Source organism: Dermacentor variabilis, chromosome 10, assembly GCF_050947875.1.
Source record: "Dermacentor variabilis isolate Ectoservices chromosome 10, ASM5094787v1, whole genome shotgun sequence".
NCBI lineage: Eukaryota > Metazoa > Arthropoda > Arachnida > Ixodida > Ixodidae > Dermacentor > Dermacentor variabilis.
Genome location: NC_134577.1, coordinates 34,399,010 through 34,425,875, shown reverse-complemented (window position 1 = coordinate 34,425,875; position 26,866 = coordinate 34,399,010). Strand labels below are relative to the sequence as shown.

The 26,866-nt window shown below is 47.3% G+C and overlaps 1 protein-coding gene across 2 annotated transcripts in view; it reads right to left on the bottom strand.

Moving 5' to 3' along the window:
- Window positions 1–374: 374 nt before the first annotated feature.
- The window catches only part of LOC142560287 (defense protein l(2)34Fc-like), a 373,011-nt gene continuing 346,519 nt past the window's right edge, over window positions 375–26,866 (bottom strand). The window contains exons 1-5 of one of the 2 annotated variants that reach the window (XM_075672260.1): window positions 14,020–14,262; window positions 3,895–4,141; window positions 2,821–2,954; window positions 1,838–1,929; window positions 375–474 (exon numbers count right to left, since the gene is read on the bottom strand). In XM_075672260.1, the coding sequence (XP_075528375.1) occupies window positions 405–474; window positions 1,838–1,929; window positions 2,821–2,954; window positions 3,895–4,102 (504 nt within the window). In that variant the 5' untranslated portion in view covers window positions 4,103–4,141; window positions 14,020–14,262 and the 3' untranslated portion in view covers window positions 375–404. Of the gene's footprint in view, window positions 475–1,837; window positions 1,930–2,820; window positions 2,955–3,894; window positions 4,142–14,019; window positions 14,263–26,866 lie in introns of those variants that run through there. The other variant, XM_075672261.1, reaches the window with a different exon arrangement.

Sequence of the window (26,866 nt, the reverse complement as noted above, 5' to 3'; positions counted from 1 at the left end):
GACGACGACGTTCGAAGGATCTCAACTGGTCCTGAACGTTTGATTTTTGGACGTTTCCTCGCAGATTTTTTTTATTTACTGCAGTTAGTGTAATGTCTTGGTTAAAATAGAGCACGAAAGCAAAACAGGACAACAGAAATAAATGGAAACGTGCCCTTGTATCTTGCTCACAATATATCTTGTTCCTCTTATCCCTCTTAAAGATAGCATGAGCACTTGTCCAGTTGTCTCTCGTGTCATGCTTTGCTTTCGTGCTCGATTTTCATCTACAGACATGTACCAACTCTTCCAGCAGTTCACTTTACAAACTGTTAATTATATGCGTTTGCATAGTTCATTTCTGTAAGGAACACTTTACTCCAGGTCATCTCGCGGTGGTTTCCTTTTTTTATTATAATTTTTTATCACTGGACGAACACAGCGTCGGAGGTGATACCCTTCCAGAAGACGTAAGAAGACTGCACCACGGTGGCACTGCAAAAAAAGGTTTGTTAGAAAAAAAAATAAAACATGGTTTAATATTAGTTCATGAGGTTAGTCTGTTGCGAAAGTTGGTTGGCAGCTTGACCAGAGGGAGCCAGAGATAGCAAACAAATACGACCGGTGATATTTACGTGAACGCGCCGTCCTTGCACCTGACAAGCACACAGCTTATCTGCTTGGATACCTGTGACACCGTGCTTACTACTCTGGACTGACTATTGACTGCGTCATTTAGTATGCGCCATTGGGTCTATTGAAGACAACGTTTTGCAAATATGAAGTTGTTACAAAAATAAAGACCAAGTCCATCACCGTGCCTTCAACATTGTCTGTATCTTCACGTTAGTAAGGCCGTTGCGCCGTTTGGCAAATAAATGCGCTGTGAAAAAATTACTTTGTGAAAAACAACAACAACAAGGAGTGCAACAATTTTAGTGACACACATACTGGCATTTTGTTTCTGTATACAGATTCAAAGCTATTTTTGTTGTTTACTCTTTCCGCCCTTTCACAGATAACTTTTTGTACAGTGCACTTCCTTATGAGAGTCACTTTTACTCCCCTAATGACTGGAGCTTTCAGGGAGTACGAATCACAAATACTTGAACACGTGAATACAAGTCAAATACTAGGATTCGGTTGTAACAGATCGCACAAGTACCGACATGTAGAACATACGAGACGTGACAATACACCAGACGCTACAAGACACATTCAAAGATCTACTCTATCTTTATGTAGTTCAGCCATGCTCCGGGTGGCCTTACGGACACGGTGAGCAGACATGTCTATTTCACAAACTGATTAACTCGTGCATGAGATCTGGCTAAACTTGCCTGGTTGATATTAACTGAGCATAGTAAGGAAACGAACAAAATTCATTTCTCTCAGTTTAATAACAAAAATTTTACTTTACGCCGTAGAGACCAATTTTGTTAACAGAAATTAGTTTACTAAATCCAAGTATCGTATGTCGACATCGCCGAGAAAACTTGGGGCACGTTCGACCACGGGAGCCGCGCTGCAGTCTAGCACTGAACACGACTGTACCGCGGGCGTACTTCTCTGCATTTCTTATCATGCAACATTTCTCTCTCTCTCTCTGTGCCACGAAGCAGAAGTGCCGAAATTATGTTGGCTGGAATGGCAGAGACGCTCCCCATAAACCCGAAAGGACTGTGCAGTAGGGGAAAAAAAAGTTGGTTTGTGAAGGGCATGGCATGGCTTTAGAAGTCACTACGTGTACTTAAGGAACACAGAAACACTTTTAGAAAACCTAACCGAGCAAGACATCCGACTAACGACCCATGATTTCAATTAAAAAAGTGAGCAGCCATTATCGGGTTGCTCTCACCTGAAGTACACCTGGCCAGTGTAGCCTGCTGGGGCAGTCCAGGTCACCACGACCTGTGTCTTCTCGTCCCTGCTGTTGTGAGTGATGGCATTCTGCAAGAAACAGAAGAAAAAAATTACGGAGAGCCACTGCAACAAGAACATGTACTGCAAGTCCATAGAGCTAGTACAGGTGGCCCTACGAAGACCGCGACAACGATCACAGCACCACGATGGCGAGCTAATTATGCAGTTCGAAATCTTTGACATTCTCCATATTTCCAGCGTATGCCGAGATTTATCCGTCTTTTACGACGCCTACAAAATCCGTATCCACGACCGACGTGTTTCGGCATGGCCTTCGAGATGATTAGCGCGCACAAACCCGATCTCTAAGGCCTGGATCGACTAAACCCAGCGTATGTGGATATGACGACAGGAGCGGCCCATGCAATCGCGTCGAGGCTTTCCCTCTGTTTATTTTCTCCTTCTCTACGTCCCTCCATTGCAACAGGGCGTCGACATGATGGCACAACTGACCGTTCCGAGAACCCGCGTAAGTAATCGGTAGTTTAATTAGTGAAACAATTACACGGTCAGACATTGTGGACACAATGACGTCATGCACCATATTATCAAGCGTACATTGCTCACTTTTTTTTTGATTATGAGCATTTCTTCACCGGATTATTACCATTGTAAATTTTTAGCTCGGTGCGATACGCGTTTGCCGCGCCGTCACTTCGTCCCATGTCTCTGATTACGTGGCTTCTAGACATTCTAGTATCCCAAAATGGCTACCCACGATGACGTCAGTATAAGCAACCTATAACTTACTCAAAATACGCACTGTGTTCTTGCAAAAGACGCACGACAGTGTTCTCTTGCGCCAAACACATGAAGTAGCTCTAACCTCTGGATGAGGATTATAAGCTTCATTCGCACAGGAATAGCCTTAGTTGCCTGAAGGGTGGAATCGATAAAGGTCGTAATAGGGGTGCTCACCGCGTTCCCTCCGGGGCAGTCTAGAGTCTTGGTCTGGGCGTCGGGGGTGAACGTTCCCTGTAGCAGTTGGCTGGTGTGTACGTCACGGGCCGTCAGGATGACGCCCTTGAACGGAGTGCTGCCGTACACTTGCACTGAGCAGAGAGAGAGAGAGAGAGAGAGAGAGAGATCGATAAGGTTTCTTTTTATTTGTTCCCGACGATAATCCGCGCGCAGGTTATTGGAGTAAACCAGTAAAGTGTGACGCGAGAATATCGACCACGTCGTTCATTGGCCACATGGGCGTTTACAAACGGAAACAGTTGTAAACTTTATGGTTTCGTTTTCTGAAAATTTTCGATTCTTGCTACTATTTAATGAAAAATTGACAATCTAAATCGAAAATTGGAAACCGACAGTCACTGGATCTTACGCTTTTCTTTCAAATGCGACAAACCACGTCATATTTGGTGCAATGGCTGCCGAGAAAAACGAATGCTCCTTTTACATGTATTTAGGTACGAGCCCCCGAGCTAAACCTTCCTCTTAAGGAACGAGCCCTTCCTCCTTCTCGCAAGCTGCACCCTAACACGAGACCCCCAACTCTCGGGGCGTGACCGGCGCATGCGCCGTGCTTACCGGGGCAAAACGGCGGCGGCGTGAACGCGCTTCGAGCGTCCACACCGATGTCGCAAAAGAATATTCTAAAGCGTTACTAGACAAAGCGTCACAAGATGTCACTATACCAGCGTCGTTGCTGTCCCAAACGCCTCTGGTGAAGCCAGTATTTCGGGAACGGTAGTATAGTACCCGCAGCAGTGGCCCAGTGTCAACGGCGCGTTCCGCGCGTGAACAAGAGGTCGCCGGTTCGATTCATTAATCTGGCACACGCCGAAGAACCCCAGGTGGTCGAGATCAATCCGCAGTTACCCACTGCTGCGTGCTTCACATTCAGATCCTGTCTTTCTTTCTTTCTTTTTTTTTTTTTTTTGCACGTAAGACCCCAGAATTTAGTTGTAATCTTGAAGGATTGTACGTTTACGAACACGCCAACGTTCAACATTTTTACGTTACATATATTACGACCGCGCATACCGGTGACGCGTCCTCCCTGGTTGATGCTCGTCGGAGTGGCCTGGATGGCGTACGGGGACTGCGTGGCTTGGGGCTCGGCTCCGCCGTGTTTGGGCAGCTCGCTGTTGCACACTCCGACGGGTGCGCCCGAGGGATAGGCCCACAGGGCGGCGGGCAGCAGGCAGGCAACCGCCACGAGACAAGACACGGCAACGGACGGGGACTGCATCGCCACACGCCTCTGTTGGTGGTTAGTTCAGAAAGAACTCTGCGGGAAGATGGAGTACGGAAAAGTAGAAAAACCAATTAAAATAAAAGTCAGCCGATATACGTATGAGGATAAATTATTGCTCAGTCGATAGATATATACGGATCAATCTATCAGCGGCGGATCAATCTATCGATAACAGTCCCCAGGACAACCTCGAAGGCCTTCGTAATGGCATGCTCGAGACGCCGTTTAAAACATCCGCTACAACGTTCCTGGTCCCCATTTAACGTAACCGAACCTATAGTTAACCAACAAATTAGACTATCAATAATTCAGTCAGTCAGTAAAAAATACGAATAAATAAATAAATAAATTTGTCATCTAATCAATCAACCAATCATTCAATCAAACATGGTTGATTGTAAGAACGACCAGGGCAATTTTGTGGCCTTCATAGTGGCATATTCGAGGTACCACTGAAAACAGCTGCAACGTTCTTGGCAGACCTAACCGCATAAAACCTACAGCCAAACCAACCATTTCGATAATCAATCGGTAAATAAATTTGGTCAGCCATGAATATGGATCGACCAATGAATTAACCGAAGTGTTTTATTAAAGCGTCCAGGTCAACCCCGAGGCACTTCATGCCGCCATACTCGAGACATGCCTGAAAATAACAAATACAACTTTCTTGAACGACCTTCCATAACGTATAGTCTGACCAACAAATGAAGCCGTCCACGTGTTCTCCATTGAACTTGTTGCGCACTCCTAGGCCTAAAGATGCATACACCGCTGACTTAACGCCACATGCATGAGCTGAGAAGCGTCTGTACGAGCACTTGAAGCTCGACATTGCGTCTAAAAGTCCGAGCGTTGCTGGTATATGCACACCGCTTCATTACTGTCGCTTTGAACCAAATACCATCAACGCGATCATGCCATGGCCCCGATGCAACTGCTCTTCCTACGTATCTTACTTCCGTTGAACGACACCAGCACTGAATGTAGCGGGCAACTCTTATCGCTGTTTTATAATTGGTGCACTCCATTAAGGGAGCTAAGGCCAAGTACTCAGAAATGCTGCTAACCACGAAACAGCTCGTTAAACTTCCATACGAGCACATTCATCGTGTGTACCGACTTAATTTACTATTAACCCCGACATCCTTAATTACCATTCCAACCTTCTTAACGATCGTTTCTTCTTGTTCTAGCTTCTGTGGTGCGTATCGCATCTCAATACGAACGCTTCCTAATGATGCAAGTGTCCTACATCACGTCGGAACGGCACGAGGACGCCCGGCTTGAGATACGCATATGTTATTATCCACTCGGTTCATTAGGCGCCCGTCCGGTTCGATAAAAGACCATTCGGTGACGTTAAAGCGTTCACAAAATCTCTAGCGCTGTCGTGCGAAACCAACCACTAACTACTAGATACGCCGTACCCACACCTGCGATGGAAATTCCTTTCGACTGAAAGAACGGAACCGGATGAACCGAGACCCGTCGTTTATTCCGAGGACCGTCTAAAGGCGAGAGCGTTCTATAGCGATCGTTCGGATGACTGATAGCAGACGACGGGAACGACCGACCGAAGCAAGCGTGATACTGTGCAGCTCGTCTGGAACATTGGGGTCATGGCGACGTCGCCTGCTTCTAAGCTACGCCGGGTTCGTGACCCCATCGCCTCTTCGCGGCGTTCCAAGCAGACGCAACGCAGCGAAGCAACGGGTGATATAGACGAAGGAACACGTTGCATATTTGCTCCAGGGCAGATGGCTGCATCTCCGAACAGACTCGTCGGGGGGCGGGGGGAGGGGGGGGAGTTAATCAGCGATGCATCGGTGCCATCTCCCCACATGTTCCGCGCTTCTGTCCCCGCCGTTGGAGCGCAGACTTCTCGATAGAAGGCGGGCCAAGGCGGTCACTGGAGAAAGTGGCGTTAAGCGTCGACACCGCACCTTACGTCTGTCGCTGCGCAAAGGAAACTCGCGAGAGCGTCTTAAACGGACCAGACGGCGTCATCGTTGCGCTCTCTACAAATTCAGTTGGTAGTGCACGTCCTGTCGACTTTCATGTCCCTGTCAATCCAGCACTACGACTTCGATTGATGAGAACAGCCAACACAGAGAACATGCGTTGTCGGTGTTCTTTCCCATTACCATTTGTTTGTGGGCTGCCGTTCTCAAAATTGCAAAGAATAACTTTGTAAAAAATGAAAGACAAGGTATGAGCAACTTTGGTGATAGAAGAGCGGTTGCGCATGCGTGGTTCGGAAGGATGCTTTTTCGCGAGAAGACGGTCGACACAGGACGCGGGACACCGGCGCCGCATGCGAAACGCCGACGCTGGATTTTCTGCGACACTGGCTCCTTAACGCTAACGCATTGAAAAGTATTACCAGCCGGATGTTACTCTATTTTCTCCACCGAATCATCTGGAAAAACGCGTACCTGATGACGTGAACTAACGGCGCATTTACATGTTAGAGCGCTCTCGAGTGCGGGGCGCTCGAAATCGACCGCTTCAAACGTGTTCGCCCACTTCATTTCAGCTCAAAACACTGGGAGTCACTCTTCCAGCTGGGAGCGCAACCGAAGTCTGACAAAACAACAACAAAAATCTTGATCACGTGGCTACTCCAACTGCTCCGAGAGCAGCCGAACGGTTCGGGTACGTACGTTCTCCGGCTCCAGGTGTCCAGAGGCCCACGCATCGGTGCAAAAAAAAAAATAAAATAACCGTATCGTAGCGCGTTACGAAGCAGTCGAACGCAACATATGATTGCGCGTTGTTACTGCGCTACGCTGGGCAATTTGGCAAGGCGATGTATGCGTAAGAACCATTCATCGCCCGCTTGCGCGGCGCGCTAGCGTGAAGGCCAAGAGTCGGGTCGCGCGCGACAACAGGGACCCGCCGCGCTGTGGCCAAACCATTAACCTCTATCCGCGGGCTTGGCCCGCCATTACAGTGCTTGTTCGATGCAGTCGCGTGCACGTCGGTCTGTGCGTTCGAATGCAGATGCATACAAAGTGCGTCGCGGAAGGAGAGTCGATTAGGGGGGGGGGGGGGCAGCAACAACAGCGAGAGAGGCTCGGCAGGTGGGCGTGGTGTTGCGTCACGTGTTGTGGAAGCGCGTTGCGCCAGTCGGCAGAGGACGGTGACCTGGCACGAATCAGCGGCGAACGAATTCCCCGTCCCCTGAGCAGGAAACAAGTCTGCGCGCGCGCGCTAGATTTGTTAATTAATGATACGTTCCCTCATTGATTGGTATTTGTACTTTTCACCCCTAAATAATTAAGGCTGTACATCCTAAGTGGGATGTGAAGTGTTGATTTTTCGAGAATATCTCTCCTTTCAAGACTTTAGTTCGGTCAATGATTGAGATATAATGGAGTCATTGATTTCTTAGTGAGTGAATGAATTTGTGACTGACAAGCACGAGCATCGGTTCATTGATCGATCGATTGATTTATTTATTGGTGGCTGACTGATCGACTAGAGTTACTACGTAGGACGGGTGACAGATGGATTTATTAAATAATTGTAGGTCACCATTATACGGCGTCGCCTTCCCAGAAAGCAAAAAAAAAAGAGAAGAGAAAAAAAAGGGAGTACTCGACAGATTTACGTGGTCAATAATTTTTCTGATATAATTCATAAAACAACTTAGGGACTTAGACTGCGTTTAAAGCGTTTGTTAGCTCGATTGCGAAAAAGTTTACTAAAATGATATCGCGCGAAACCAATAGCATTACGCTAATAATGCCGTTCCATGGGCACTTGCTGGCACTCGAATGTGTCAGGTGACAAAAAAATGTATATAAGAAAACGGCACATTCCGAGCTTTCTCAAATTTTACCGTTTGCGTTCTCAGCCAATCAGAGAGGACGTGGGTCCCCGGTGAACCAATGAAGTACGGCGGAAAGATGGCGAATACGACCATAAAGGGTTTTCATTGACGTCATCCTGACCGCTACTTTAGGGTACCAGCACTTCGAGAAGCTGCGTAAACAATACACGTGACAGCACGACAGGCGCATCCTATCTGCGAGCAACAAATTGACAACAGTGATTATTCGATGAAAAACGGTCACCATCGAAAAAGCACAACAATGCACGCATTATGATATGCTGCAGTGACGCCATCACGATCGCCATCTTTGGGTGCCAGTACGGCTAGAAGCCGCTTCCATGACGTCCGGTTCAAATCATTCATGCGGCGGCGATTCTATAGCACTCGGAGAGACAGAGACAGAGAGAGAGAGAGAGAGAGAGATAAAACTTTGTTATGTCCTTGATGGGGTTCAGGGGTGGCGGGGGTCGGGAGACTCGGTTGATCCGCGAAAATATAAACTATTTCATTCAACCATGACTTTTTAAATTTGTTTGCCACAAAAGTTAACGAAAGTGTAAAATGAGACAAACTGATAAGTCGTTACTTGACGGCCTGACCAAAACTTTGGTCAAGTTGTTTTGGCACTCTCAGTACGAAACCAACAGTACCCGCCGCGGTTGCTCAGTGGCTATAGTGTTAGGCTGCTGAGCACGAGGTCACGGGATCGAATCCCGGCCACGGCGGCCGCATTTCGATGGGGGCGAAATGCGAAAACACCCGTGTACTTAGATTTAGGTGCACGTTAAAGAACGCCAGGTGGTCGAAATTTCAAAAGTCCTCCACTACGGCGTGCCTCATAATCAGAAAGTGGTTTAGGCACGTAAAACCCTATAATTAATTAGTTAACGAAACCAATAGCGCAGTCAACAAACGCACGCAATAGATTCATGAAGAACAAAACTGATCAACACTGTACTAGAATACGTTATACACCACCACGGTAGTGAAAAAGACTTGTCACGAAAGCAAACGGATATGAGAAACATTCTTTACACTTCAGAATGAACAACCACATGAAACCAAGGAACAACAAACAAGCGTACGATAGGTTACCTGCATCTCTGATTAAAATTCAGAAATATTTGAGGAAAAAAGAAAGAGAACTTGCCGCCGAATGGAACCTGATTAACTGGCTGTCGCAACACAACTTTGCCAACCGGACCAATATCGGAGAACGAGCAAATCTTCTACGTACGGCTTTCTTCGCTTCCGTGGCCGGCCCTTACTTTACCACACCGAAAGCTCACTGAGTATTCAAGGGTCCGAAGAGCAGTCGAGATATTATATACCGGACGTGTTTTTTCAACAAATCTCGCGAAGCAAAAAAAAAAAAAAAAGTGAGGTTCTGACACGGACACGGCAAAGACACACCAGAAAACGACACGACACTCTTCACCGTGTCCGTGTCAGTGCGTTGCTTCACCAGCAAGGTATGATGATTAATCACCAACTAGGCCAACTTTCCACATTACTGAACGTCATAAGGTCAGCCGGTCGTGTTCTAAAAAAGAAAAAAGAATAGAAAAAAGAACGTTGCGTGGCAAGCACTTGTTGCATGTCACGCTTATGACACGAGGTCGCGACGTATACACGTTCGACAGTGATCCGTTCGTGTATAGCAGTTTTCTCGGACAAACCGCGTCTGTCCTTTTCCTTCACGCGCGTCATACTCACGTCGCACGATGCAAGCGCGTACAACGTGCCCACGGTTATTAACGCCGGGAGCCATTATATGTCGTGCGTCGGTATCCGACGAACATCCGTGTCAAAAAGTCGGCGTGTTTTCGGAACTGCATTTCGCAGCTGGAGCGTCTTTCCCTCACCGTCGTTGTTGGTTCAGCGCCTCTGACGCGCTATTGCTGGGTTAAAATAAAGGTCGCGGGTGAGATTCCTCGATTGCCGGTAGACCGCGACCGAAAGGCCACCGAACAAAAACGCCAAACCACTTTAGCTGGGTAAGGTACACCTTGAAGGTTCGGTTCGCGTAGTGTTTTAGCTGGAGAAGTTTGCTAATCGGCGAGGAAAGTAGGAGTGATACAACATATTCTATTGCTCGATGCAGAGCGCTCCCGCAACGCTCAGTGGGTCGTGTAAGACATCGTCTGAGCTTCGCTGCGACCGTGCGTATAATAATAATAATATTTGGGGTTTTACGTGCCAAAACCACTTTCTGATTATGAGGCACGCCGCAGTGGAGGACTCCGGAAATTTTGACCAGCTGGGGTTCTTTAACGTGCACCTAAATCTAAGCACACGGGTGTTTTCGCATTTCGCCCCCATCGAAATGCGGCCGCCGTGGCCGGGATTCGATCCCGCGACCTCGCGCTCAGCAGCCCAACACCATAGCCACTAAGCAACCACGGCGGGTATCGTGCGTATAGCCGCAAATCGCAGTAACGGCGCCCGAACAACAGCACGTGATCGGTTGTTATCTTAATACAGCTTCGAAACTGTCCTGCACGACTTTATAACAGCAGTGAACGCAGCTACGATTCGAACACGTCAATAATTTCGCAACACGATATAAAGTAGCCCAATGAAACTGGAGAAGCGAAAAGAAAGCGACGAGACAAATGAGGAAGGCGCACTGTTGCATTGCCTGGTGTATGACGTAACGAAATCTAACGAAATATAGTAATAATGAAACGGGAGTAAAAAGAAGAAGCCTGTAACGACCTTGTGGTTAACAGCATGATTAAAAAAATCTGCCCTGTCGCCCTGTTTACTTCTCTCGTCTTCTGCGTAGGTGCAAAACGTTTGTATTCATTTACATTTTTTTTTTTTGGAGGGGAACGGCTTTGCAATCATAGCAGTCCTGACTTTTTATCGGCGTGCTCTGCAGACCTGGCGTCCCTAGAATGAACCTTAAAGAGTAAAAAAGTAATTAAAAATTAAACGTTAGGGTTTCAGCGCACTAAAACCAGCCGATTATGAAATCTAATTATGGGGCACGTTGCGTGGTGGGAGTTCTGCATTAATTTTGACCAGCAGGCGTTCTTTAAGGTTAGCTCGAATGCACACGAGCGTTCTGGCATTCCGCGCCCATCGGAACGCCGCCACAGCAGACGGGATCGGCCCCCCGACTGTGTGGTTAGGCTGATCAGCCTCAAGTTTTACGTCAAGCTGTGCCGACGCGTTACGCTTCCCGAATAGCGAATAGGTTAGCCTCGACGACACGCCAGATTCGGAAAGCCGTAGAGGCCACAAGAATAAAAGAGATGTGACGACGCCTTCCAAGAATACCCGCGACAGCTTTCCGTTACTTCACAACGTTTCGCGGTGTCTGGTCGGTGCACTTGTGTCAGGGATCGATAAAAGAGATGAATGACAATGCATGCTACAGGGTTATGTAACGACAAATTCTGGAAACCCCCGTGGTGTTTGCGAGCGCTTTCTTCTGGTACGTACAAAATTTGGCACTCAATGCAGGTTCTCTGGGGTCAAAAAGTCAACATTAAAGCAACGTTTAACTATTGGTATGTTGTATACCTATATTACATTTAACACTGCCAGAAGGTAAACGTAACTTGTAAAGCACAAGTAATAATACTGAAGAATGGTGTGCGACTATAGTGAATTCGGTAGGTTCCTTAAACTGTCACTTCCACTTTAAACACAACTTATTTTTTTTCAGCCCGGCTTCTTCTAGCGTCTTTCCCTCCCCTTTCCCACTGCCTCACGAAGTAGAAGACGTAAGCGAATGCTTCGAATCCGGCGTTTAGACGGTCCCTATGTCTCTCTATGCTTCTATTTAAACGAGCACGAAAAATCTGAAAATGTGCATATTTAGCAAATGTTACGCACTTAGAGTGGCGAACCGCTGTCGTTGTAACAGCTGATGCTGCTAAAGCGAAATCAAAGGCACACCGCGACCTACACAGGACTGTCCTGTCTCGGACTCCATGCGTCCTTCAATCATGCTCCAATACCACGAAAATCTACAAACTAAAGCCCATGGCTGTCCAACCTTAGAAGAGTTTCCAAAATGGGGAGAAAATTCCGCTGTTCGGCGTAATTGTACCCCGTATTCAAGCGTACACGCAGCACTAAAACGTTTGTGGCCGCGCACGTGATCGCGGTTCCACGACTGGACACGAAGTTGCGGCTTGAGGGCCAAGGCGCTTTACAGGCGTTTGCGAATAACAAACATTTTCTAACTAATTATTTCCGCATACCCAGGCAACGCTTGCTGCAGGTGCTCCTGCACGGGTTTAACGGGCCTCTGGTGATTTCGTTGGCGATGCCGTAGCCGCGAAGGGGTTCGTAGAACGTTGTTCCTTTTGCCGCGGTGCATCTATGTCTAATGCTTCGAAGAGCCTTCTCGCGGTAACCTCTAGAAGGACACTAAAGAGAAAAAAATGTGTCTGGAGCTGTATTAGTAAGTTAGGCTTCCATAACACTATGAAAAAAAAATAAAACTACTCCTACACAGTGAGAGGAGGATTTCCGAGGCAGAAAAAAGAACCAGAAAGAAAAGACGGGTGGCGACGCCACCGTCAGGTTCCCGTACTGACCGGCCATGACGTCACTGATTTTAACGGCGTCTCCTCGCGCCCATTAATTAATTATTTTTTTTTTATCTGCGAAGAAGAGTTGCATTGCATTTCAAAGGAGCCAAAGACTGAACGTTGGAATGTTCGAGAACGCTGACTGCTCCAGGAGGCCTCAAATACAATAGAACGCTTTGAAATTCGTGAGGTCACGGTCACCATAGTGCCGACGCCCGGGTTGGGGCGAGAAATTATTAAAAATGAAAGTGGTGGCTACAGTTATCTCTTCCGATAAACACCGTCTTACCGCGAAATTAACAAAAATTGTGTTTTGAAGGCACAGTTTAGCAGTCTAGACAGATTAGTTTTCCTCTTGAGATTCCATTTAAGGCGCTTCCAGAATGAAAGTAATAAGTATATGTGTATATCTTAGCTATTACCAGTTGTTGCATTCATAATGCAACCCCCTTTTTTTTCTTCATCTTTTTTTCAATATGGTCAGTTCACAAAGTCACAAATGCCTTTGAAGTCGCCAAGGACATAATTCAGCAAATCCATCCATAACTCCCATGCTGGCGATGCTTGCAGCTACCGCAGACACTTAGCGCCAGATTCTTGCGCAGTAATTTTTGAGGCAAATTATTTCCTCGTCCGCACCTACCAGTTAGACTAGAAGAGCGACCGAAGTTACTTCTCAGAAGTGGTAAAGGAAGCCAGGCACGATAAAGATATTGCCGTTCGCGGCTGTCATAGAAGGCTACACGCATACTCCTCGATCGTCTACATTAGGCGACCACGTTCGGCGCCGCGCGTTCATTGATCGCGATGCCGAGTTAGACTGTGGTGCGATGCGACCCACGATGACATGGTTAACGCAATTACGGGCGACTGACAACACGAGGATCGAATGATGGTCGTGGCGGTGTTAATCGCGAGATCAGCATCCATCTTTTTTTTTAAAACTTACGTGCCACCAAACTGGATGAAACAAGCCACAAAGAGCGGTATTAGCGCTGCCTGGCGGTGTCGTAAGAAACTAGAGTACATTGCTCTTCAATTGGCGCACCCGGTGTGCACCGAAACGAGACCCCAGCGAGCTGGAAAGCGAATTCGCGACCTCGTTGTTCAATCGCAGACGCCTTTAGAACACCCGACAGCGTGATGCCTCTTACTAGAGCACGTCATTAGTCGTCAGGATACCACTTACGACAGTCTCAGTGTGCTTTGTAATCCCCGGTGCAGGTGGCACTCGAGTGAGGCGAGCAAGAGACACTCGGCAGAGGACACTGCGAGAATGGAACAGAAACCCGGCCTCAGTTTGTCAGCTCGGCAGCGATACCTCAAGTCACGAGCGTTTTCGCATTACGCCTGTCTACCGGAACGAGGCCGCGACGGTGAGCCGGGGGTTGAACCGTAGACCTCGCGCCTCAGCAATGGAGGTTTTCCAGATTGCGCAATGGTTATCGCGAGCGACAGCACACGTACGTACGTATAGTCGGTCTAGTATGTAGGCAGACACACTTCTGACAGGTTCGTACCCTTTCGGATCTCCACCGGAGCAGCAGCAGCAGCAGCCAGAGAACCCGGTCGAGCACGCAGTAAAGGAGGGCACACCGCCTGTGGCTTCGAGAACGGAGCGCGAAATCGATCGCGGATGGTGTCGTACACGTAGTAGACGGCCGACCTCGTTCGACGCCCACGGACTTCCGTAGTCCGAGTGGCTGTGCCTCGCCGCAGCAAGAGTGGATCTCGGGCTCACCCGCTGACTAGTTTGTGACGGAACGCTGCTGTCCGGCCTTTTACTTTCGCGGGGCGGTAGCGAGAGTGTGTGCATGGTTGGGAGGGGGAGGGAGGGTTCAAGCGATTTGGTGGGGAGGGGGGGACCACGCTTGGTCTGACCTTTCGCTTTCGTCGAGGCAGCGAGGGCGAGAGAGAGAGAGAGAGAGAGAGACAGATTTGCGGTAAGGACGAGAGTGAACTTGTTCTCTGCTTCTTCGATATTGGAGAGGAGATCGCATAGAAACACAGAGAGAGGTCCCCAATGAAAGGACAGTGGAGAAAGGAACGGCCTGAGGCACTCAGGCCCTGTTGCTCGGCGCAGAGGAAAGCGAGGCTGACAAAAAAATAATAATAAAACGGAAATTGAATGGCTAGTGCTGACGATGACGGTATGTAGACAAAGAGAGAGGAAGAAAGCTGTGTACATGCGCTATTTACATATCCTGCAGAACTGGCGCCAGAGTAAGGAAGGAGACGAGAGAGGGAATAATTACGCGCGATGGCGAGTAAGCGCAACAATGGTTAACCCTCTCGCCCATCCTTGCGTCACGGTCACCTCCTTAATGAACTCCACTGCAGTGGCCGAGACTGGTGGTTCTTTTTTTTTCTTTGGCTATGATTACGTAAGTTCCCAATATGTGGAGAATTTAGTTCTGACCACTCAGGCCCTGTTGCTCGGCGCAGAGGAAAGCGAGGCTGACAAAAAAATAATAATAAAACGGAAATTGAATGGCTAGTGCTGACGATGACGGTATGTAGAGAAAGAGAGAGGAAGAAAGCTGTGTACATGCGCTATTTACATATCCTGCAGAGCTGGCGCCAGAGTAAGGAAGGAGAGGAGAGAGGGAATAATTACGCGCGATGGCGAGTAAGCGCAACAATGGTTAACCCTCTCGCCCATCCTTGCGTCACGGTCACCTCCTTAATGAACTCCACTGCAGTGGCCGAGACTGGTGGTTTTCTTTTTTTTCTTTGGCTATGATTACGTAAGTTCCCAATATGTGGAGAATTTAGTTCTGAGGTTTTACGTGCCACAATATGCGGATAAGAAAGGGACCGGATGGGAAGCAAATGGAGGATGCGGGTGAACAGATGACGGTAAAACAGCTCCGACTCCCGGAGGAGTTCGACCGTCAGCTTGACCTTGAGTTCGACTAGTTTGGTAACTTACTTTTGTCGCGATAACGAGAAACAGTAATATATGTACACCAGTGAGGCGAAAGTGTACGAACAGTACACTTTCACAGTACACAGAACAGAACAGTACACAGTACGAAAAAGGAAAATGCGAAATAAAGTTGAATTGAACTGGACATCGGCCTCGCAAAAGAATAATAATAATAATAACTAAGTGCCTTCGTAATTAGCACGCACAGAGTGAAATTTACGACTGCGCGGAAAAGTTCACAATGCCAAGTATGGATTGGACTGCAGTCCTCAATCTGGAGTTGCGTTCGTAAGGCTGAGAAAAAAAAAATTGTTTTTTTATAGCGGCAAGCCCGGTCCGTATACTTTGGCTCGCGGGTGTACATAATCTCGGTAAGGAATGAGAGCCCCAACGGCGAACAACTGTTGGATGGTTACTCAAAATTAAAGGAACAGTACGCGTAGGCTAGACCAGCGGGGAAAGAGGAATTACAAGCACTTGTTGTTAGTTCATTGCGCAAGAAAAGAGGTGACTTACAAAAGTGACATAAACGATATAGATGGCACTAGAAAGCCTGCGTACCGTAGTCTTTGCTGTGTGTCTGTCTTTTTTTTTTTCGAGGTACTCTTTTTTCTCAGACAGAAAGGAAGGAGGCGAAATGGAGAACAACGCGCCTTCAAGTCACATGACGCCCGCAGTTGAAAGGACGGTCCACATGCGCCGCCACCGTCGCAGATATAGCGCTGTCTCACACGCGAAGCGCTCGTCTTGCACACAAATACGCAACAACAACAACAACAACAACAACAACAACAACAACAACAACAACAACAAAAAGACGGGAGGATGGCCACGATGGCTGCGCAAAGGGACACTAAATGAGAATATTGAGCCGAGTTAGTTCGACAGATTATTCGCCTAGAATTGCATCGTTCTTTTTTTTTTCTGTGCGCCACCATACCACTTTGCTGCGCAGAATATTAACCGACGAAGGTGTAAAGCTGACGCTCCTCGATAAGAATAGCCCGCGCCAAAACGGACAAGTTCACGTGATCCTCAGGTAACGTACCTCTCTGCCACACAGAGTGAATAAGTCAGTACCGACCTCGCGTGAGAGGTTCCGTAGTTCAACGTAGGTGGCGCCACTCTGGTTTTTCACTTTCGTCATTCCCTCTGCTCTCGCTACCAATGGCAAATTCGAATTTACTGGAGTGTAAGCTTTCAATCTAACTCGGAATCATATCTTCATTTACCGTCCATTTAAGGGTAAAGTGCCGCACACGTAATCCGGAATTAAGGTGCGTGGGTTTGGCTCCCATCTACAATAAGTTGTCTTTTACTCCACTTTTATCTCCATTCTCTTCATTATTTGTACGTTTTAATGAAACAGCTAATCTTGTGTCAAGCTTTTTATAACTTCACTTGTCTATTTGCTACACAAGGTTACCGTAACTAAGCATAAAATCGAGCCTCTCGGTTACCCCCTCCACCTTAGCGTGAGGTATACGCATTACAAGGGTTTCTCTCGACATATTTCTTCCCTGTCACCTCGCCTCCGCCTTTCTTTTCCCCTTACAGCAGTGACGAATCAAAATTGTTTGACCTTCACTGCTCGCCATAAGAAAGAGAGAGAGAACTGTCGGGTAACGACAGCTTGATATAAGGCTAGTCAGTGAGTGACTAATGGTTTAGCGTGAAGCAAACGTTCCATGTCTCTATGGAGGTGTTGCTTTGTGCTCCGCGCTACGGTTGTAACTGCGAGAAAGTTGTGCAGCACTTGTGGTGAATATCATCATCATCAGTCTATTTTTACGTCTACCGCAGCACGAAAACCTCTCCCTGCGATCTGCCATTGCCCCCTCTCTTGCGCTATGCAATTCCAGCTTGTGCCTGCAAGCTTCCTAATTTCATCACCCCATCTGTTTTTCTGCAGTCCTCGACGGCGCTTCCCCTCCCTTGGCACCGCCGTTCTGTAAATTTTACGGTTCAGTGGTTATCGGCCCTACGCATTACATGACCTGCCCAGGTCCATTTTATTCTCCCTTAATGTCAACTAGAATAACGGCTATCCCTACTTGCTCTCTGATCCACATCGCCCTCTTCTTGCCTCTTAATGTTACGCCTATCATTTATCGTTATATCGCTCCTTGCACTGTTCTTAACTTGTTCTCCAGCTTCCTCGTTCATGGCAAATATATGCGCCGCCTATGCCACGTTAGAAAGCAGAAAATTTGCATCGTGGCTTAACAGATGAAAAAAGAAAAAAAGAGAGAGAATAAATTGGCGCGCGCGAGGGAGGACCACCCCGCGTGCGCCACCCGAAGCAACGTTTCTTCCGCTACTGTCGACCGAGTGCGACCCTCCCCCACTTCCCTTTCTTATCACCGATTTGCGAAACGAAGTCGCCCAGCCTTGCTGCAGTTTCCATGCGTAAGCAGCCCGAAGGTGAGGGAGCAGGAGGGGGAGAAGGGTACGCAGCGGTGGAAGCTAATTGCGTTTTGGATTATTCAATGCGAGATATAGCGACGAAACAAAGCGCAGCAATGATTACCGCACGCGCACGGTGACTTGAGTAGCGGCAGGAGTAGGGAAAGGAGGAAGGTCAGGGCGGCGGAGTACGCTCCTTTCCTCCTTGTAACCGCGGCCTCCTCTGCTCGGCTGTTTGTTCAGCGCTGCCAGCAGCGAGCGCAGGGCCGACGCCGAAATGTGGGCCAATGACCTCCTCCTCGCCCAAGTCAACGGAGCCGTCGACCGGCATAACCGCCGCGGAAACAACATAAGCATTCAAGAAGACAGCAGCCCCCCCCCCCCTCCCCCCCAGCGGTAGCACCGACGCGTGTCGTTGACGTCCGGGGCAAGGCCCCGTTAACCGCGAATGATAAAGTGTCGAAGGAAGGAAGGATCCACGCCGTGGCGAGTGTTTGGGTTAAGGAGATAGTAATGAAACGTTCGATCGCATGAAGGTACAGTGTTGAACGATAAGGTAAGCGGTGGTGGAACGATCGTTTGACGTTAGGGCGCAGTTGTTGGCGCAGGCAAACAAAAAAAAAGGTGATTTGGCGCAGCGAGAAGCACCTTTAGCGCACTGTCTGAACATCACATCAAATAGCGAACAAATATAGCGGAGCCTGCTTTATGGATAATAATGCGGCATTCAAGACAAATATTACCCACGCTACAGCTTCATTATATTTAAGAGAATGCCTTTCGCTTGCCGCGTATCACGGTGAAAAGCCGGTTTTACCATTTTTGACTTGCAACAGGGCATTGCAAGTTCGCAACACTTGAAGCGAGAGAGAGAGAGAGAAAAAAAAAAGAATTGTGATTGCGGGACAAGGACGCGTAAGAAAAACTATACACTAAAAGACATGCACAATTAAACTGAAGTTACAGTGAATACGCCCAAAGGTTTCGTTTCTAACGTGAAAATTCTCTTCCGTATAACCGTCCATTGGGTAACGTGAAAGCCGTTAAATACGGCCACGGGATCAGCACTTCCGAGCATGCATGGTTGCAATGAAGGCCCCCACTATACTAGCAAATGATTAACCAGGGGTTGCTAACGTCCTTGCTAACATTGAAACCTCCTATATGTAAGCATTAACGTGATTCGGTATTGCCTTATTGCCCTGTCAGGCATAATATATAAATGGGATCGCAACGCAAGAGTCCGACGACTATTTGTGAGGACACAATTTATGTAAAATGGATGAGCGCGTCGTAGTGGAGGGAACGAACAAGACTGAAAAAAAAAATAAGGAAAATACAATCAGAAAAAGATCGGCTTTCATCTTCTTCCTTTACGCGGGAAAAAGGGGAAGGGGAATAGAAACGCTCGCTCAGGCAACAATAACGTCTCGCAAAGTCATCCTGCGTGCTTCGATTATACCCTATTTAGCACAAACAGATCTATAACGCAACATCTACCACTGCCTCGGACGTTCGCGCAGTCTGCAGCCGTTAGCTCGACCGCTTAAGAAGTGTGATTCAAACTGTACGGTATGCTATTATTAGAAACCAACATTATTTTACTCGTAGGCGGAAACCTCGTCCAATAATTGAGGCAGTCGCGCAATGTATCTACAGATAACAAAACAAACATCCCAATTTATCCTGCAACAGAACGGTACCCGCGCTGTCATGACGGTCACATGTTTCGTGACTACTCATTGATGCTAAATCAGAGCTTGGAATTACAGTAAGAAAGCTGCAGTATAAGGTGCAACGAATTTTCAGAAATACGCAACTTATCGCCGAGACTTCCTTGCTGCAGACTCAATCCCGTCCCCACGCATGGCCCTCGGTGTTGCGTCCGTCCCAACGCCATCAGAAACTCCGGCCATTCCGACTTCATTCATTTCAGTGCGTTTCCCACGTGGAAGACGCCACGTGATGCCAAACAGACAGCGCAAACGCGAAAAAAAAAAAAAAGAAACGGTCACTTCCACCGAGCGTATACCACGGCATACAACACGGAGCGCTCGCCCAAGCCAGCATGCCGACTGCACGTGTCACTGCCTGATGGACATAGTTGTCATTGTTGTGCCCCTGATCGACATGCCTACGACGGAGATCAGGGCGTAATCTCATAACACATACATACATACATACATACATACATACATACATACATACATACATACATACATACATACATACATACATACATACATACATACATACATACATACATACATACATACATACATACACACACACACACAGTACAGTATTGAAAATGAGTTGCAGGAAGCGCACGTTTCTAGTCATCACATCTTATTGATTCCCATCTAACCATACGTAATTCTACTTAAGAAACACGTAAACAGCGTTAAAGAAAACAAAGCAAAAAAGCCCAAAGTGTGCTGTGCCCTTAGCGTTAAGATGTTTCAAAACACCAGTAACTAACTCCCCAAGCTTTTAGCAATAGTACACCATGACTTAGCATTTGAACAATGAGCTGAAAACACCACAACACTGTACATAATTATTTGGTTTGGCTGCGCACTCTGAATGAAGAAGCAGGTAAAAGATTGACTCGCAATCCCGGCCCTGCGAAAGTGAATCTACGGCAAAGCTGTTGAAAACCACCACTACAAATGCTAAGGGGGATAAGCAATGCTTTATTGCTTTAGAGTAATGGCAGCAATGATAATTTAGGCTACTGAAAGTAATGGTAATTTCAAGTAATATGAGTAATTGTAATTTGCCACTCCTCGTACTTCGGCTGCTCCTCGGGAGTCCTATCTATATGCTGTCTATATCCCTAGCGGTCCTGCAACAGCAATGAAATCAGTTGACAGGCTGGTTTTTTTTTATATGAAAGGCTAGTGACGTCACTCCCCACGTCGCAAGCTGCCGTCGCCGCGGCAGTTTGCGCGAATATAATCTTTACCGAGAAACGTATGTGCGGGAAGCTCTACGTGCTTCGCAGTTTTATCAAGGGCCCCTTATCATATAATATGTAGTTCGAATGCTTGTTTTGCGCTTGTTCGTTATTGAAAAGAATGTTGTTCTGCATGTTGTTTGCATGATTCCAAGGAACGTATGTATTTATCGCCTCACTTTGCTGAGTGCTTGAAGTCTCTGCCCTACGAGCCACTGCTCCTGGCCCCGCACGGCCACCGGGATTGGGCCACATTCTTATGAACGGACGCGGAAACGAAAGATGCCGACCACCGAGAGGCTACAGGCTTCGCTGTAAAAGAACAGCTCACGTGATAGTACCTCTTTCATAATTTTGCTCAGTCCCGCACTAGTCTTTTCTTTCGGCTTTTTTTTTCTTTTGCATTTTTTATTTTTCCATTTCTCGTCCTAGAGTAAATACTTCTCTAACCCTACCCCTGTCGCCCGATTCTTGACCTATTCCCCTTAGTGGGTGCGTGTCACAGCTGATGAGCCTCATCTTCATCAACGTGAGAACGTGGCACGTTTCAAGGAAGACGAAAGAGGTTAGGCTGCCCCTGGTTGTCGCCTTGCATCGACGCAAGATGTGCCTCGACGATGTGAGTTCGACCATCTCCTACCGAGCTCTTTCGCGAAAGGGTTGCATACTTTATATATCAGCACGGGATGGCTGATGCAGCGTCTGCATGGAAACAGATCGCGAGAACCATGCTTCGGGGCTTTGGCTTCGGTGAGCCTGAATGAACGTGCCAGAACGGTTGCATGTACAGTTAGTTCCGCAATGACGTCACCGAGGCGGCTAGGCTGGGGGGCTCCTGTACGGTGTGAAACAGCGTTAAAACAAAAAGAAGAGAAGCAAAGAAACAAGGAACGCGACAGAACGACAGGATGCGTTAAAGTGAGGCAACGAGATCGCGCAAGGGGTTTTGGCACAGACGCCAGTAACGTCTCCGTTGCGTCTCTAGCTCGCTATGGAGTTTTGCATTTCCGCTAACGTATTGGCTTTCGTGGACTATCGGCTTACCAGAGACGCAAACCTTAAGACACTGGGTCGGCGGCGTCACCCGGTGGCGTGTACTTTAACCTGGCAGGACACATGAATCGGTTTATTTCAGTTTTCTTGCAAACGAAACAAAGGCTGGCAAGGAAAAAAAGATGTCTCAACAACTGCTTGACTAGCCTCACCCCACAACCTGCTGCAAGCGTCGGCACCGACGTAATTGTTAGCATGCATCCCCTTTTTTTCTTTCTTTTAGAGCGTAGCTCTTGAGCGCCTGTTCCTGCGGCGAGCGTCGACATCCTACCTCGTAACCGAGCACAGAGAAAGATGAGAGCGAACACGGAGCGCAGCGGGAGATGAAAGACGGGAATAGCGAAGAGAGCGCGAGAAGGAAAGCGGAGGAGGAGGGCATTACGAAAGCGTGAGGAGGAAAGTGGACGGTCTTTGCGGCGACGATGACTGCGAGATGGCGCCAGAGTAGCGCGCGTCATCCGCATGGAAACAAAGTGCTGCGTAAGAGGTGGTCTGTCTGCGTCGTGTGCTGTAAATCGCGCCCACGCGTCACCTACGCGCCGTTTCTCGCGGTCTCCCGATTAGCGAGGCAGTCGTGTCACACTGCGCTCCGTTTGCAACGTGCCGCACGAGCCATATTGTTTGCGCCAGCCAGTACATCGCGACATGATAACACGCATACGGCTGCACTCAAATTTCGCCTTAGGGAGTATCGTAATTGTCGGTGAATGTTTTTTATTGCTAGGACAAGAACAAACATGTAACGCGAATTGCAGTAGGTTGTAAAATTTGGCGAGTTGGCTGATGTTCATTGTAACGGCAGCGTGAATGGGGCGGGGACACAGAGAAGAGAACCGCACAGGACAAGCGCTGACGGCCGAGTTCAGCTCTTGTCCTGTGTGTTTCTCATCTCATCCCCGCCATCTCATCTCTGCTCCCGTTATAATTTAACATGAAAATATGTCTAACGCGTTGTGTTAGACAAAGCATCACAAGATGCCGCTATAATTTATATATATATATATATATATATATATAGAAATTAATACGCCTTCTCTTAACGTATTATTACCCCATTACGCGAAAATCGGTCTGCGCGATCGAGAGATGGTACCAAATATTGTCGACGCCGCAAAGAGTAAAAGAATGCTCGGACAGACGTCACATCTCTCGGGGAGGTTCCTTAAAGAAAAGTAAATTGATGCCCTTGAAAATAAGATTTGGTCTCGGTGGGAACTGAACTCGGGGCTCCGCGGTGCGAAACGAGCACGGTTCCCAGAAACCATGGCGGCTCCGCAGTTGTATAAAAAAAAAATAAGTGTGCCTAGTGCGTGCGTCGTTGCACACGACCCGTTTATGAAATCCTCGCGGGCGAGCGGGCGCGTTCGGATGCCTGGCGTGTTTTGATTTGGCCTTACCGTGTCGTAGTTAGAACGCAAAAAAAAAAAATTATGAGGTTTTACGTGCTAAAATCACTTTCTGATTATGAGGCACGCCGTAGTGGAGGACTCCGGAAATTGCGACCACTTGGGATTCTTTAACGTCCACCTATATCTAAGTACACGGGTGTTTTCGCATTTCGCCCTCATCGAAATGCGGCCGCCGTGGCCGGGATTCGATCCCGCGACCTCGTGCTCAGCAGCCCAACACCATAGCCACTGAGCAACCACGGCGGGTCAATTAGAACGCAGGCGAGAGCTTACGCGAACAAGGAACGCGCGAAAAAAAAGATAAAAAAAGAAATCGCCAAAGGGACTCTAATGCTTTCGCATTCACCACATGTAAGCAGTCTTAAGTGTCTCTGCCGAATTTTCGTTCTGCCGTAGGCGCAGGTTAGAATTATTGATTTTGGTGTCAAATGCGTCATGGTTCTTGTGATAGAATTCTTGGGTGACTATACGCATGATTAGGGGTTCTAAATGTTAAATTTGCGTGCTATACGGTGTTCTAATATCAACACTGCGATTAAATGTGTTCCACCCTGCGTGGGCCTTCGGGGCTAACAATATCAAATAAATAAATAAATAAATAAATAAATAAATAAATAAATAAATATGTTTCGGCCTCATTGATGTGTCAGTTGTCACATTGGCATATATCTGTGATGGATTTTTATTTTAGCGTTTGGGAAAGTTGCATCGTCTCATTCAGAAAGTGTCCTAGAACGACGCTGCTGAATCCTACAGCAAGACGTTGCGAGAGTGAGCATCGCTGTGCGGCCGCCTGGTCACTGCTCGGCTTGTAAAAGACTCGCGAACAAAATTAACTGTGGAGTGGACACGCCAAGCGAAGCACGACAGTGACACGCACGCATGCAAGCAGCTGTCGTTAGGGCAGCCAGCGGTCGAATGACAATCAAGATGTGACCCGGAAACGAGACTACCTGCAAATACCGCGTGCGTAACTTCGTTCGCGACGGCCATACCATACCGCTGCTGTCTTGAAAGCCGGATAGAAAAGTGGGTCGACCACACGGCTTTCATTAGTCTAGATCGAGCAGGCTTTTTTTTTCCCAGTGCGGATTTACTTCTGCGTGAATCAACCCGTAGGAGTTTACGCATCCTCGTTTCACAGCCTAGGTACATAAATGCTAGGAGTCTTTGGATAGCGGTGCTCTCGAGTAGAATCGAGTATTCGAGATAAACGACCTGCGAATATCAAATCAATTACCTAATATTTCCGATTCCTAAAAGTGAAATGTAAAGATTCCGTGCAGCCTGTTTAGAAACAAAAGGCTTATTTACGCTACTGATGCGATATCATTACATGTCCCGTGAGAAAACTGGCGTTGTACGCAACGAGTGGTAACAACAATCTTCATCATTAGTGACGTCATCAGTGCCTTGTATTGTTAGGTAGTAGTTTGTGCCGCTATAAAAAGACGTTGTGAGGAGAAAAGTAGTATGACGTACTAGTATGAGGTTTCCCGTAATAGTGTGATGTCACTAGTAATGCAGCATTACAGTTAGAACAAGTTGGAGTAAGATGATTCAAAGTGGTGTAAAATGTATTTATTGTGAAGTAAAATGAATGAAGGTGAATTAAAGTGGGTAAAGGTCGTTACAAATTAGAGCAAGGTGGATTAACGTTTGTAAAAATTAGAGCAAGGTGAATTAATGTGTGCTAGGCAGTTACAAATTAGAGCAAGGTGCATTAAGGTTGGTAAAATTAAAGCACGGTGAATTAAAGTGGATTAAGGTTGGTACAAATTAAAGCGAGGTGGATTAACATCAGTTGGGGTGGATTAAGGTAAAGTTGTGAAGGACACGTGACGACGTATAAAGTCACATATCATGGACGTAACCAGTTAATTGGAGAAGTAATTATGCTTTCGCATTCAAATCCCGTAAGTATACTAAAGTGACTGTCAAGGTTGTGATAGAGCTAATGAGGATATCGACTGAATTTCGCCTCAGCTGGGAAGCATGTAAAATCGAAAGAAAGGCAAGTTGTTCCTAATAGCATTCGAACGAAACGATTATTCGACACTTTCGAATAATGAATTCTAAAATGCAATACGAATCGAAGAGCGAGTACTACTCGACTGATATTTGGAAATCTCGAGCAGAACGGATGGACACCTTGGGGAGAACCATCTTGATCTCAAGTATATGGGTGGGTTCTCTACCCACTCCCCTGTGTAATGCGTCGGCCCTGAGGGTAAAGTAAATGGGACATCCTTTGATGTCGTTACATAATCCGTAATTAGCCGGTAAAATTCAAAACTTCGAACTTCAAAACACTCATAAATGCTTGCCTGCAGTTTCAACAGATTACGCGAACATAGGTTGTGCGATGAAGAAAAAAAAGTAAAAGAGACCTTTCACGCTTGGCTCGGTCACCCGGCAAAGCGGTTATTACAAAATGCATCTGGTACTGTTTTGCTGACCTTTTTTTTTTGTCTCCTTTAAAAAAATGTCTGTTGATATAAATTTGAACATCGTGTTTGATTTTTGCAAGGACACGCCCTTATAGACCAGAATCGTTTACCCTCTCACACTCGTTCAGAGCGAGCGCGCCTAAATGTCGGCCCAAGTCGCCAGCTGACGGCGTAGCCCAGGTAGGACTGCAGATTTGATCACTCAGCAGCTGACGACCAATCCACTAAGATCGGGAACTGGCGGTGAGCATGCGATAGGGGAATCATCATCATCATCTTTATCATCATCATCAGCCTGGTTACGCCCACTGCAGGGCAAAGGCCTCTCTCATACTCCTCCAACTACCCCGGTCATGTACTAATTGTGGCCATGTTGTCCCTGCAAACTTCTTAATCTCATCCGCCCACCTAACTTTCTGCCGCCTCCTGCTACGCTTCCCTTCCCTAGGAATCCAGTCCGCAACCATTAATGACCATCGGTTATCTTCCCTCCTCATTACATGTCCTGCCTATGCCCCCCCCCCCTATTTCTTTTCCTTGATTTCAACTAAGATGTCATTTACCCGCCTTTGTTCCCTCACCCAATCTGCTGTTTTCTTATCCCTTAACGTAACACCCATCATTCTTCTTTCCATAGCTCGTTGCGTCGTCCTCAATTTAACTAGAACCCTTTTCGTAAGCCCCCAGGTTTCTGCCCCGTACGTGAGTACTGGTAAGACACAGCTGTTATACACTCTTCTCTTGAGGGATAATGACAACCTGCTGTTTATGATCTGAGAATGCCTGCCAAACGAACCCCAGCCCACATTCTTATTCTTCTGATTATTTCACTTTCATGATACAGATCCGCGGTCACTGCCTGCTCTAAGTAGAAGTATTCCCTTACCACTTCCAGTGCCTCGCTACCTATCGTAAACCGCTGTTCTCTTCTGAGACCATTAAATATTACTTTAGCTTTCTGCAGATTAATTTTTAGACCCACCCTTCTGCTTTGTCTCTACAGGTCTCTCCAGGATAGGGGAATACCCTGGGCGTTATCGGCGGTCGTTCTTTCCCGCAGTTCCAACAGTACCCCCCCCCCCCCAGAAAAAAAGAACCTAAAGGAGGGGGGGGGGCGGCTGGCCCTTAGAAGTGTTGTAAACTCTGGTTTATAGCCTCCTG